The sequence below is a fragment of the Cebus imitator genome, unplaced genomic scaffold (genome assembly GCF_001604975.1).
Source record: "Cebus imitator isolate Cc_AM_T3 unplaced genomic scaffold, Cebus_imitator-1.0 Scaffold256, whole genome shotgun sequence".
NCBI lineage: Eukaryota > Metazoa > Chordata > Mammalia > Primates > Cebidae > Cebus > Cebus imitator.
The window spans coordinates 1,716,949-1,729,330 of NW_016107571.1; the positions used below are offsets into that span (position 1 = coordinate 1,716,949).

A 12,382-nucleotide genomic window follows, 5' to 3' on the forward strand; every position below is an offset into this window, starting at 1 on the left:
AGGGTGCTGCCCCAGACCCCGCTGGGGGTGTTATGTAATTAAGTAGCATATGCACCACATTACCTTTCTCAAATTAAATTAGAAACAAAAGCTTGTATTCCAAAACCAGTCAGCCCCCAGGGCTTTTAGATAAGGAACCTTGGGCCTGTATTACTTTTGTAAAGAAGATAACATTTCATCTTACTTTAAAAACCAGACATCCGTCTGTGCGAGGGTGGTGGGCCCCCAGCAGTACTGGACAGCCCGGCCCTGTTTCTCTGGTCACCTGGTCCTCCCACGCTCCGCTGTGGCTATTTTAAACCCTTCCAATCCTCCACACCCTCTGACCTCCCTTCTGGCACACTCATCCCCAGCAGATGATTTTGCCGCCTGCTTTACAGGAAAAACAGAAGCTGCCAAGAAACTCCCTCAGATGACAAAAGACAGAAACCGACTATAAAACCTGCCGGCAGCTGCCCCATCCTGTCCTCCCTCTGTCCTCTGTCAAATCAGCAGCCCAAGGGTGGGCCTATGGACAGCTCCCCACCCGCCCTCCAGCTTAAGACACTCCATTGAAAACAAAAACAAAAAACAAATCAAGACAACACAAAAAAACACAACCCTTTGTTGATTTCATAGCTTTCTCCTGATACTGCCCTCCTCCTGATCCCAGGCTTGCTTCCCCAAGGACCTGCGTATCCACATTGCCTCCAGTTCCTCTCCTCTGCCTCTCCCTTCTTTACTTCACCTGGCTTCTTGCCAGGGAGCAGCTCTGAGGATGTCCCTGAAGCCCCGTGCAGACTCCCTCAGGGTCTTTCACTGGCAGCACTGACTCTTTCTCCTCCGCCACCCAGTCCTCTCTGGGCTTTCCTCTTGCCTCTGCTACTTCTCCTTCTCTCAGTCCCTCTCAGGAGACTCTCCCTCTTCCCTGCATTCAGTGTTGGAGACGGACGCGGCCCCAGGCTCTTGCCTCTCCCTCTGTAACTGCAGCCACAGCCTCGGCCGCTGCCCCAAACCGGCTACTCAGAAAGTCTGTCTCCAGCTTGCTTCTCTCTGACTCCCAGCTCATCTGTCCAGCGGACCACTTGGCATTTCGTTTTAGGTGTCTTAAAGACACATTCAGTCCAGCCTTTCTAGAACTAATGTCTTGGTCCTCCCTGCCCAACACCATCAACCTGTTGTTCCTCTCCCACTGTCCCCGTCGTCACCACCTGCTCAGCTATGCAGGCCAGAGACATGGCCCTCACCTCAGCCTTGGCCTCTTCCTCGCCAGCATCTCCCATCTCCAGTCCATCCCTAAGGTCTCTCCATTGGCACCGCCCACCCCTTAGCAAAGCCACTGTCCCCTCCAGCCTAGACCCCAGAAGGCGCTTCCTGGAAGGCCTGCTGCATCCACTTATTTCTTTTGGAAATGCAGATGCTTGTGCCTCTGCTTCTTCAAACCCCACGGTGGCTTCTCAGGTTGGGTGCTTTCTCAGGGTGAAGACAGGATCTGTACAGGCCTTTGATCTAACTTCTCTCCTCTCCCATCCCCACCCGTGCCACCCCCACGTCACCCTCACTGCCCCAGCCACCCTGGCATCTTCCACTCCCTTTTACACACCAGCCTCTGTCCCATCTCAGGACCTCTGCCCATGCTGTTCCTTCTGTCCAATGCTCTTCCCTCCCCTCGTAGGCTCACTTTCATCAGCTTTCAGATGTCAGCTTGAAGACCCCTTCCTCTAGGAAGCCTCCCCAGGCCTTCGCACTTGTTCAAACCCCCTTGTTATGTGCTCTCCGAGCACTGGGTGCCCAGCCTTCATGGCCTTTGTCACATTTGCAATTTAGCATTTGTTTGTGGGACCATTTGACCAATGTGCCTCTCTCCAACTAGAATGTAAACTTCACAAGGGTGGAGACCCTGCTTGCCTCTGTTCCTGGGTCTCTGCATTACTTAGCACCAGGCCTGGCCCACAGCAGGTGCTCAGAGACTGATGGATGAGTGGCTGCATGTCATTGTTACAGGGAAGCCTTGACACCTTACACCTAATAAGTACCCAGGGGTGGGCTGGGGAGAGGGTCTCGTCGTGGATGCCAAGGGGCCCTTAGATCCTTAAGGTCTGTGTTCTGGGCTTTCTTGGTGGACTAAAGATGGTTTTCCTTATTCTGTGCTGGATGGGGGACCCTAACCTCCCCTGGAGTACACATACTCTCTGACCAGACAGTCCTCCTGGGTCTCCATTTGTGCCCAGGCCCTGAAGCTCAAAGGCTCAACTGCCATACCCACCTCTTTCCCCTCAGCATGGGGTGCCACCCTCAACCTCACTGCCCCACCAACCCTCTGAGCGTGCCAGCATCGTCTCAGCTGGTGGAGGGTCGCCAGATATTCAGATGTGCCTAGGAAGCTGCTGAGACGGCCGCAGGTGCACCCTGTGTCCTGGTTGTTGTTTAGGGCTGTCATATTAAAGACAGCTGAAGTCCAGACACACCCTAAAGTCTAGCACCTCGCTGTTCAGATGAGGACTTACCCACAGGTACTCAGAAGGGGCAGCCAGGCCCAGACCCACACAGGGCCTGTCACCACAGGGATGTGAACTCTCTAGCTGGCTCCTTGCCTCCCTCAGTCTGTCTGGAGTGAGGTCACTTAGGTTCACCTCAGCAGCACAGGTCACAGGGGAAAATGCTTTAAAGAGTATAGGTGATAGGCAGCCGGGTGTGGTGGCTCACGCCTGTAATCCCAGCACTTTGGGAGGCCAAGGCAGCGGATCACGAGGTCAGGGGTACAAGACCAGCCTGGCCAAGATGATGAAACCCCATCTCTACTAAAAATACAAAAATTAGCTGGGCATGGTGGTGGGTTGCTGTAATCGCAGCTACTCAGAAGGCTGAGGCAGAGAATTGCTTGAGCCCGGGAGGCAGAGGTTACAGTAGAGATTGCGCCACTACACTCCAGCCTAGGTGACAGAGTGAGACTCCATCTCAAAAAAAAAAAAAGAAAGAAAAAAGAAAAAAGAGTGGAGGTGACAGGCAAACTGAGTCAGAAGCTGGTGCTGGGGTTGAGGATAGAGGCCTGGCCCAGAACATCTATATTTTAGTGATCACTTTGCCCCGACTAACCAGCTCTATTACCTTGAGCAAGTAATTTCATCTTTGGGTTCTCAGTTTACCCTTTAAAAATGTGTATAGTAACCCCTGCTCCCTGCCCCCCACAAAGCACAAAATACCCTGTCCTGCCTAGGCCTGCGTCATTTTGTTAGGATTAAGCGCCCCCATGTACAGGCATTACTTGTTGCTGTACATTTGATCCTCACATTTGCTCTGAGACCAAGACTGTGGTACTATTCCCTTTTTTCAGAGGAGTAAACTAAGCCTCATAACACAGTCACTGCCACCTACCTACGGCTTCATAACCATTTAAAGATGGGAGTCAGGATTTGGATCTGGATCTGTCTGAGACCCTAAAGCTCTGTGCTGGGTCCAAGGCTTGGTCCCTGTCCCAAGGAACAAACAGTAAAAGAGAAATGAGTTTGAAAGGGGCTTTGGAAATTGCCCCATGCCATCCAGATGCTGTCACGGTTCAGGCTCCTGTCAGGTCTGAGGGCAGATGGAGGCTTAGGTGGGGGCCCTTTCCCCAGGAAGCATCTGGGTTCTGTGCTTCAGGTTGGGTAGTGGTGGTGGGGGGCTGTGTGGGGGAGAACTAAGTGGTTTGGGTTTTTTGTTCCATGAAGTAGAGGAGTTTGAGATGGAGGAGGCGTCAGGGAGATTCTGGTGTTCTCAGTTTTCTCATGCTGCTGTGGAGGCTGTTCCCCCCAGGACTCTAGGAGGCACCTGTCACACTGTAGTCTAAGTGAATGGCACTCTCTAGAGCTGTGCACTATGAGTGTATGTGATGGCCTTGATGATGTTCCTTAGTATGATGGCTGCATGGCAGCAACGGCAGCAGTTAAAATCACTATGTAGGCACTCAGCTATGTTATCGCACCGAGGCCTCACCATCATCCTCTGGAGTTGGTACTCTTGTTACTGCGTATTGGGGAAACTGAGGCTCGGAAGAGTTAGGGAAGTTGCCCAAGGTCACACAGCTTCTTACGACCATGGCCTGCTGCCTCTGACCTCCGCTGAGGCTGAGAAAGGGGGTATGCCTGTGAATAAAACCATCTTCTCTGTGTCTCTTTTCTTCCTCCTGCCTTGGCCCTCCGCCATAGCTGGACAAGATGCTGGACCCCCAGGTGTGGCGGGAGGCAGCCACCCAGGTCTTCTTTGCCCTGGGCCTGGGCTTTGGTGGTGTCATTGCCTTCTCCAGCTACAACAAGCAGGACAACAACTGCCACTTCGATGCCGCCCTGGTGTCCTTCATCAACTTCTTCACGTCGGTGTTGGCCACCCTCGTGGTGTTCGCTGTGCTGGGCTTCAAGGCCAACATCATGAATGAGAAGTGTGTGGTCGAGTAGGTGGCATCTCTCCTGTCCCTCCTCCCCGTCTACCTTACCCAGGAGTGGGCAGGGGGGTATACATGGGGAGAGGTCCCCTCCACTCAGGCTGAGGAATGGAGATCAGAGGAGCACTCTGTCCCCAGCTCCAGGCCACAAGGACAAGCTCAGAGATGTCTCTGTCGGGTCTCACTTGGTGCCTGGGAAGAGCCTCCAGGATCTCACCCATTGCCCACCCCTGCCTTCCTACCTGGCCCTCTCTGTTTTGTGCTGCAGAAATGCTGAGAAAATCCTAGGGTACCTCAACACCAACGTCCTGAGCCGGGACCTCATCCCACCCCACGTCAACTTCTCCCACCTGACCACAAAGGACTACATGGAGATGTACAATGTCATCATGACTGTGAAGGAGGACCAGTTCTCAGCCCTGGGCCTTGACCCCTGCCTTCTGGAGGATGAGCTGGACAAGGTGTGGGGACAGGCTGCCCTTCCCAGGACAGGCAGGAACCCAGAGAGCAGCTGGGGCTGGCTGGAGCTTGCACTCAGGCCTTAGGATGCTGACAGGCAGTGATTAGTTAACTTAGTAAGCAAGGACCTGCTATGTGTCCAGAGGGAGAGAAAGGGAAGAAAGGTATTGGCCAAAGTCCCTGCCCAGAGGTAGGCTTGGGCCTAGACAGAGAGTAAGACAGACACACACCTCTCCGAAATCACAGTAAGCATATGGTATGGTGTTTCCATTTATTGAGTGGGCTTCTCATGCACCAGTCACTGCCATAGGTAATGCACTCAGAAGGGTGCCTTGACATCGTATGCATCAAAGAGGTGTTGAAGTTAGTGTCTGCCCATTGCTGTGTGTCTCCTTTGACGCTCGTGACAGCTCTGTGAGTTGAGTATTCATATTGTTTTCTACCTTACAGATGAGTAGCCTAGGAGGTGGATGGCTTGATCGCGGTCTCACAACTAGTAAGAGAGGCAGGTTCAAATCCAGGTAGCTGGGTCCAGAGCCCATGCTCAGAACCACCCCTGATGCTTCTGCCCCTCTCCCAGCTATCCCCATTTCAGTCCCCCTGCCACGATGACACTTAGACTTTAGGGTGAGGCTGGCAGATGCTGACTCCTTCTTAATGCTCAGGCCCAAGTTAGGACACCTTGCTTCTATTTATACTTGCATAGCTAGACACATTCAAAATGACTGTTCTGTTAGAAGGGGTAACAGGAAAGAGATACACCTACAGCATCTTGGGAACCAGGCTGGAACCAAGGCTCACATGGGGCGGAGCCGGCTCCTGTCAGCCTGGGCCAACCCTGTCCTTCATGGGACTGGGGGAGGGGTGCTTTCCCCGGGCTCCATGTTAAAAGTCTGAGCTCCATGTTAAAGGTCACCTCCAGGCCAGGCGCAGTAGCTCATGCCTGTAATCCCAGCACTTTGGGAGGCTGAGGCAGGCAGATCACCTTAGGTTGGGAGTTCAAGATAAGCCTGACCAACGTGGAGAAACCCCATCTCTACTCAAAATACAAAATTAGCTGGATGTGGTTGCACATGCCTGTAGTCCCAGCTGCTTGGGAGGCTGAGGCAGGAGAATCACTTGAACGGGCAGGCAGAGGCTGCAGTGAGCCGAGATCGCGCCATTGCACTCCAGCCTGGGCAACAAGGGCGAAACTCCTTCTCAAAAATAAATAAATAAATAAATACAAATAAAAATAAAAGTTAGTTCCATTGGACTGGCACTGTCCTAATGCTGAGGGAACTGCATCCTGGACCTCAGCCCCTTCCCAGGTGATCAAGAGCAAAAGAGCCTAATCTCAGGACCCCTGCCCTAGCAGTATAAAGGACCTCCCCTTTCTACATGCTCTGACACCCTGCCCAGTTCTCATGGGCGTAGCCTGGTTCTCTGAATAAAACTAGGTTTATAGCAGCATTTTCATACAATACAACTCCGATAGCATTCAAATGACAAGAATACACTCAGGGAAAAAATATTCCCTTACAATCACTGAACACTGCAGGGCAATGTATAAGTGACGGGGGGCAGTGTGTGGTCCCCTGACCCACAAGCAGGGGCCTAAGCATTAAAGCAGTGATTCTCTACCTTGGCTACCCATTAGAGCTCCTGGGTTTTAAAAAAACTCTAACACTCAGCTTCACCCCAGACCAATCCAGTCATTGTCCTGGATGAGACCCAGGTGTCGGTATTTTTAAAGGCTCCAGTGTGCTTCCATTGAGAGCTGAGGTTGGGACCACCGCATCAAGATCTGCAGTTCAGAAGTTCTGAGCTGGGAGCGGCCACAGTGTGGCTGGAGCAATCAGGGAAGACATCTTAGAGGAGGAGGGTCCTGAGCTGGGTGTATTTCTAAACATGAGCATCTTTGTCTGAATCACCTGGGTTCCTGGTACAACCTGCAGATTCAGGTCCCACAGGTGAACTCCCAAGTTGGTGTTTTTGAGCTACCCCTAGGAGATTCTGATGCCTGCTAAAGTTCGAGACCCACTGGCCAAAATCAACAGGATTTAGGTGGGAGCGGGAACGTCTGTGAAAGAGGGAATCGTAATTCCAAAAGCTCGAAGGGCGGAGGGGAGAAAATGGTGGGCTCCCTGGGGAGGGGTGGCCTCATGGGTCCTGCTCTCCCCCCTCCCTCAGTCCGTGCAGGGCACAGGCCTGGCCTTCATAGCCTTCACTGAGGCCATGACGCACTTCCCCGCCTCCCCGTTCTGGTCTGTCATGTTCTTCCTGATGCTCATCAACCTGGGCCTGGGCAGCATGATCGGGACCATGGCGGGCATCACCACGCCCATCATCGACACCTTCAAGGTGCCCAAGGAGATGTTCACAGGTAAGTCCTCCCTGCCCCCCATGCCCAGGCCCTGCAGGCTGCCCTTGTGAACAACAGGCCTTCCAGACCCCACACCCAGAAAGCTCCACCCGCCCACCGGGACACAGCTGGAGCCTGGCTGTGCCACTCGGTGACTCACAAGCCGGGAAGAGAAAGCTACTTGGAAATCTGGACCAAACAGGAGCCGGAAGGCCTAGGCCCCTTTGTTGGTTCACTTGCCCCTCTCCCCAAGGGCCTGCTGAGTCGTCTTGGGCAGGGGCGCTCACTGGCCTTGCACCCTGTTCCATCTTTGTCACTCCTGGTCCCAGGCTGTGTCCACAGTTCCCTTTGGTGTCTGCTGAGTTGATCTGGGCTCCATACAGGAAGACCTCTCAGCTGCATCCCCAGAGGGGATATCTTTCTGTTCTCCAGTGGGGAAACTAGGGTGGAGAAAAAGACGCAAAACAAGCAGATGAATCATTGAAGTTAAATGCAGCAACCAAGTAGAGCACATGCCACAGGCACTGTGCTAGGGTAGAGGCATGGGATGAAAGTTAGACACCATGCCTTCCTCAGCTGCTCCCCGACTAGTAGAGCGGGGCTCACAACATCAGCATCTGGATCCCTGGTGCAGGACCGGGCCTGCTGGCAGGGGGGCTGCTGGCCTGCTTGGGGGAGGGATGTGATGGGAGGGGCCTGGGTGCCCCCGAGACCCCCCCCGAGCCCCACCCACCCTGCACCTTTGCCCCCACACCGGCCTCCCGGCTCTCTGTAGTGGGCTGCTGTGTCTTTGCATTCTTCGTGGGGCTGTTGTTCGTCCAGCGCTCCGGAAACTACTTTGTCACCATGTTCGATGACTACTCCGCCACCCTGCCACTCACTGTCATTGTCATCCTTGAGAACATCGCTGTGGCCTGGATTTATGGAACCAAGAAGTAAGGGGGACGTGGGGGAAAGGTGGGACGGGAGGAGGGGTCTGTCCTATCATGATTTCCTGGAGAGGCAGATCGTAGAGTCACAATGGCAGAGCTGAAAGTGCCCTTACAGATATTTAGGGAAACTGAGGCATCGGGTAAGGACATGACTGCCTAAGGCCACTTGTCCAGGGAGAGACAGAACCAGGCTGAGGACTGGGTGTCCTGGGTACAGGTCCTGGCATCATTCTTCAATTATCATAGCACCTTTCCTGGGTACCAGCTCTTCAGAATTATTACGTTTGTGAAGGGCTTAGTGGGTCTACAAGAGGCCCTGGCCCTCAGAGAATGCATAGACTTCAGCAGCCTGGTTCACAATGTTAAGGACCTAGATAGGGGTATGAGATGAGGTGTGGTTTCGGCCCCGAGTGTGGGGTCGTGCAGGGTAAGAGGATTCAGCCATAAGAAAGGATTGGGTCTCACAGCCTAAGCCTAGGGCAGTTGTACACTTGCGGCCAGCTCTCGGCCTCATCCCTCATGTTAGGGCACGTAGGTGTTCCCAGGAGTTCTAGAACTAGGTCTCTCTGACTCAGTCAGCATTGGCTGTGGCCACATTGTCCTTGGCAAGACCCACCTCCACTAACCCACTCGGTCTGAGCCTCCCTGATGCCTGGACCTGGTTTGGCAGTGGGGCTCTTTCACAGGGGCCATCTGCTTCCTAGAAGAGCACGGGTGGGGCCAGGGAGTGGGGGAAAAGGATACACCTCTGCTTCCTCCCATGGTGGGCCGGGGCTGCAGACACTGTCATAAGGTACTCGGGCTAGTTTTTGTGTCCCGGACTCCTTCAGCAGTCTGGTGATGCCCCTGTCCTCCTCCTCAGAATGTTATTTTAAATACATAAGATAAAATATGTAGGATTATATAAGAAACTAATTATATCGAAAAATAGCGAAATACTGTTTAAAATCTGTGATATAGTAATTAATGTATGAGCACTTTAATGCATTGTTATAAGATCTAGCTATAGAGCTAATAACAGTGATAACTGAAGTAGTGATGAAAATCAATGATGATCAATATAGATATCTTCAATAACGTGATGTAATATGCGAATATCTATAATTTAATCTATTGGTGACAGTCACAGGTACTGTTAATACTACTGTGGTTGCTTGCATTCATAATATAATAGAAAGTAATGCAAGATTTCAGATAGGTGTTATTGAGGTAAAGATGATTCTTTTGTATGTCATTCAAGCACAAACCTGGCTGCCTCCCCGTATTCTGCTCACTCAGTTAGAAACCCCCGAGTCAGAGCAGCTCTCTACCTTTGGACACTAGAGAAATGCAGTTCTACCGCTTTGCCAGCAGGGGAAGTCTTGAGCCAGGCCAGGGTGAAGGGGCTAGGCACTGCCGGGACACACAAGCTGTCGATACAAAAAACAGACGTGCACCTGCCCAGGCTGTGTCTGGTGGGCTCTATCATATCCTTGGATGCGGCGTGATGTGACAGAATCAGAGGCTTAGAGGAGGACAGTAGAGCCTTCCCAGAGGCCAGCCGGACCACACACATGAGCACTGAATGTGAAGAATAGAAGAGCCCAGGAGGGCGGGACTGGGAAGACCTTCTGGAGGAGATGGTGATGGGGGAAGAGGGAGGTGTGACTGAGGGATGCCAACTGCTGGACCCTCTGCGATGCCCGGCAGGTTCATGCAGGAGCTGACGGAGATGCTGGGCTTCCGCCCCTACCGCTTCTATTTCTACATGTGGAAGTTTGTGTCTCCACTCTGCATGGCTGTGCTCACCACAGCCAGCGTCATCCAGCTGGGGGTCACGCCCCCGGGCTACAGCGCCTGGATCAAGGAGGAGGTGAGGGGTGGGGCTCCAAATCCCCGGGACACTTGCATCTTCCCAGGCCTTTAATGCAACCACTGATAGGGATACCCCTTTCTAGGGCAGCTGCTGTGTGCCAGGCCCTGCCAGGGCCTTCACACCTAAACCACAATCTTACAACAACCCAAAGACAGGGGTGGCATCATCCCTGTAGCACAAATGGGGACACCGAGTCTCAGAAAGATTAATGTACTTATCCAGTCTTTCTAACCCATATTCTCTCTCCATGCCTGTGGAATGAAATTAGTCCATTTTATAGAAGTAAAAACCACCCTAGACCCCTTCACTAAGGTGACCAGGTAAACCCCTGTCGACCCCCGATCCCTGCCTGTGCCTGGCCAGGATGGTGGGAGGGGAGAGGAGGGGAAGGCCATGGGTGAGGGCAGGAGAGCGGTCTTGGAGGGCCTGGGAGGGGAAGGCAGCAGCCCTCAAGGCGGTCCATCCGCAGGCTGCCGAGCGCTACCTGTATTTCCCCAATTGGGCCATGGCGATCCTGATCACCCTCATCGTCGTGGCGGTGCTGCCCATCCCTGTGGTGTTCTTCCTGCGGCACTTCCACCTGCTCTCTGATGGCTCCAACACCCTCTCCGTGTCCTACAAGAAGGGCCGCATGATGAAGGACATCTCCAACCTGGAGGAGAATGATGAGACCCGCTTCATCCTCAGCAAGGTGCCCAGTGAGGCACCTTCCCCCATGCCCACTCACCGTTCCTATCTGGGGCCCGGCAGCACATCGCCCCTGGAGACCAGTGGTAACCCCAATGGACGCTATGGGAGCGGCTACCTCCTGGCCAGCACCCCTGAGTCGGAGCTGTGACCACTGCCCCAGCCCTGCCCACCTCTCTCCCAGTGCTCAACCTGTCCACTTGTCCAGGCCTGGCCTCTTCCTCCAGGTGGCCACCAGGCCCAGGCCAGGCCCTTTGCCCAAGAAGAGAGGATCTGCCCTGCCTCACTCCCCTCTTCAGTCCCAGTAGACTACTCCCTAGCCCTGAGCAGGAAGCTGGGAGCAGCTCGGTTTCCCAATTCAGGACCCCACTCATCTAGCCCTCCAAAAGCCTCCACCAGATTGCAGCCGTGTAATTGAAACAATCCATCAGTCCTGCTTCCCAGTCCATGGGAGACTCTAGGTGGCCACTGCAGAAGGCCCTCACCTCCCTCTCTCTCTCTAACTTGCCACCTGCAGTTCTTAGGGCTCTGGGGTTCCCTGAGCTGCCAGATGGTGGTGGTGAGGGCCTTGGGGCTGGGGAAGGAGAGTGGACTTTGGATCACTCTGCCATGAGAACAGGACACCATCCTGCCCAGCCCAGAAGGGGATGTTCCCAGCCCAAAAGGCTACCTGCTTGAAGGCGGAGGTGGAAACAGGTGTGCCAGGGCTCAGGGCTCAGAGTGGGGAGGGCATACACAGAAGACCCAAGCTCTGTTGTCTAAGGTGGGTGCTATCCTCGGCCCGAACTTGAGCCTTGGTAGCAGAAGGTAAGGAACCTCCTCCGCCCTGGTCCCTGGGTGGAATCTTCCCATGTCCTTGGCCCTGCCTGGGGTGGGTGGTGTGAGCTCCTGTGTCTTGCCTGGGAGTGCAGTGACTGGGACCAGAACCTTCCCCACCTCAATTAGGGCTTAGCCATCTCCCTGTCCCCAGCACCCCTCCCCAGCCCACTGCCTCTGGGGTGGTGGCCTCTGCCTCTTTCCTGGAGAGAGAAGGAAACAGTGCAAGGAGAGGTTTCCAGAGCACAAATTGTTGGTTCCCAGCACAAATTAAATGGTTAGGAGCACAATTGTGAAGAACACTCCCTGCCCTCCTCACCTGGGGCCCAATGTTTTGTCTAGTGGCAGCTTTTCCCCTGGAACAGGGGTTCCCGGAGTTCAGGGGCTTATCACCAGGAAACCTCACTCCTGGGGAAAGACAGATAATTTCACTGCCCCTTTGAGCCACCACTCACTCTCCTTATTGCAAAAGCACAGCCACCCCGTGTGCACATCATGTGCAGACACCTTGGAAACCTCTCCCAACCCTCCCTGGCCCATAGTGGCCAGCACCACAGGCAGTGCTGTGGACAGTAGAGGCTGCCAAAGGCAAGGGCTGGTCTTCAGGATGGAGGCCAGCCCGTGCAGGAGGCTGCAGCTGACAACAGCAACCTCATCCGCCATTATCTTCAGGGACTCCTCTGGAAGAGAGCCCATTCTCAGAGTGCAGCCAGGGAGGAACCTGACCCAAGAGTAAATGTCTGCAGAGATGGATGGATGGATGGATGGATGGATGATGGATGGATGATGGATGGATGGAGGGATGGATGGATGATGGACGGATAGATGGATGGATGGATGATGGGTGGATGGATGATGGATGGATGATGGATGGATGGAGGGATGGATGGATG

At 53.8% G+C, this 12,382-nt stretch overlaps 1 protein-coding gene across 2 annotated transcripts in view; it reads left to right on the forward strand.

Moving 5' to 3' along the window:
• The window catches only part of SLC6A17 (solute carrier family 6 member 17), a 49,144-nt gene extending 37,063 nt beyond the window's left edge, over positions 1–12,081 (forward strand). The window contains exons 7-12 of one of the 2 annotated variants that reach the window (XM_017499304.1): positions 4,164–4,405; positions 4,665–4,857; positions 7,028–7,220; positions 7,975–8,134; positions 9,821–9,983; positions 10,456–12,081. In XM_017499304.1, the coding sequence (XP_017354793.1) occupies positions 4,164–4,405; positions 4,665–4,857; positions 7,028–7,220; positions 7,975–8,134; positions 9,821–9,983; positions 10,456–10,824 (1,320 nt within the window). In that variant the 3' untranslated portion in view covers positions 10,825–12,081. The remainder of the gene's footprint in view (positions 1–4,163; positions 4,406–4,664; positions 4,858–7,027; positions 7,221–7,974; positions 8,135–9,820; positions 9,984–10,455) is intronic. The other variant, XM_017499306.2, reaches the window with a different exon arrangement.
• The last annotated feature ends 301 nt before the right edge of the window (positions 12,082–12,382 follow it).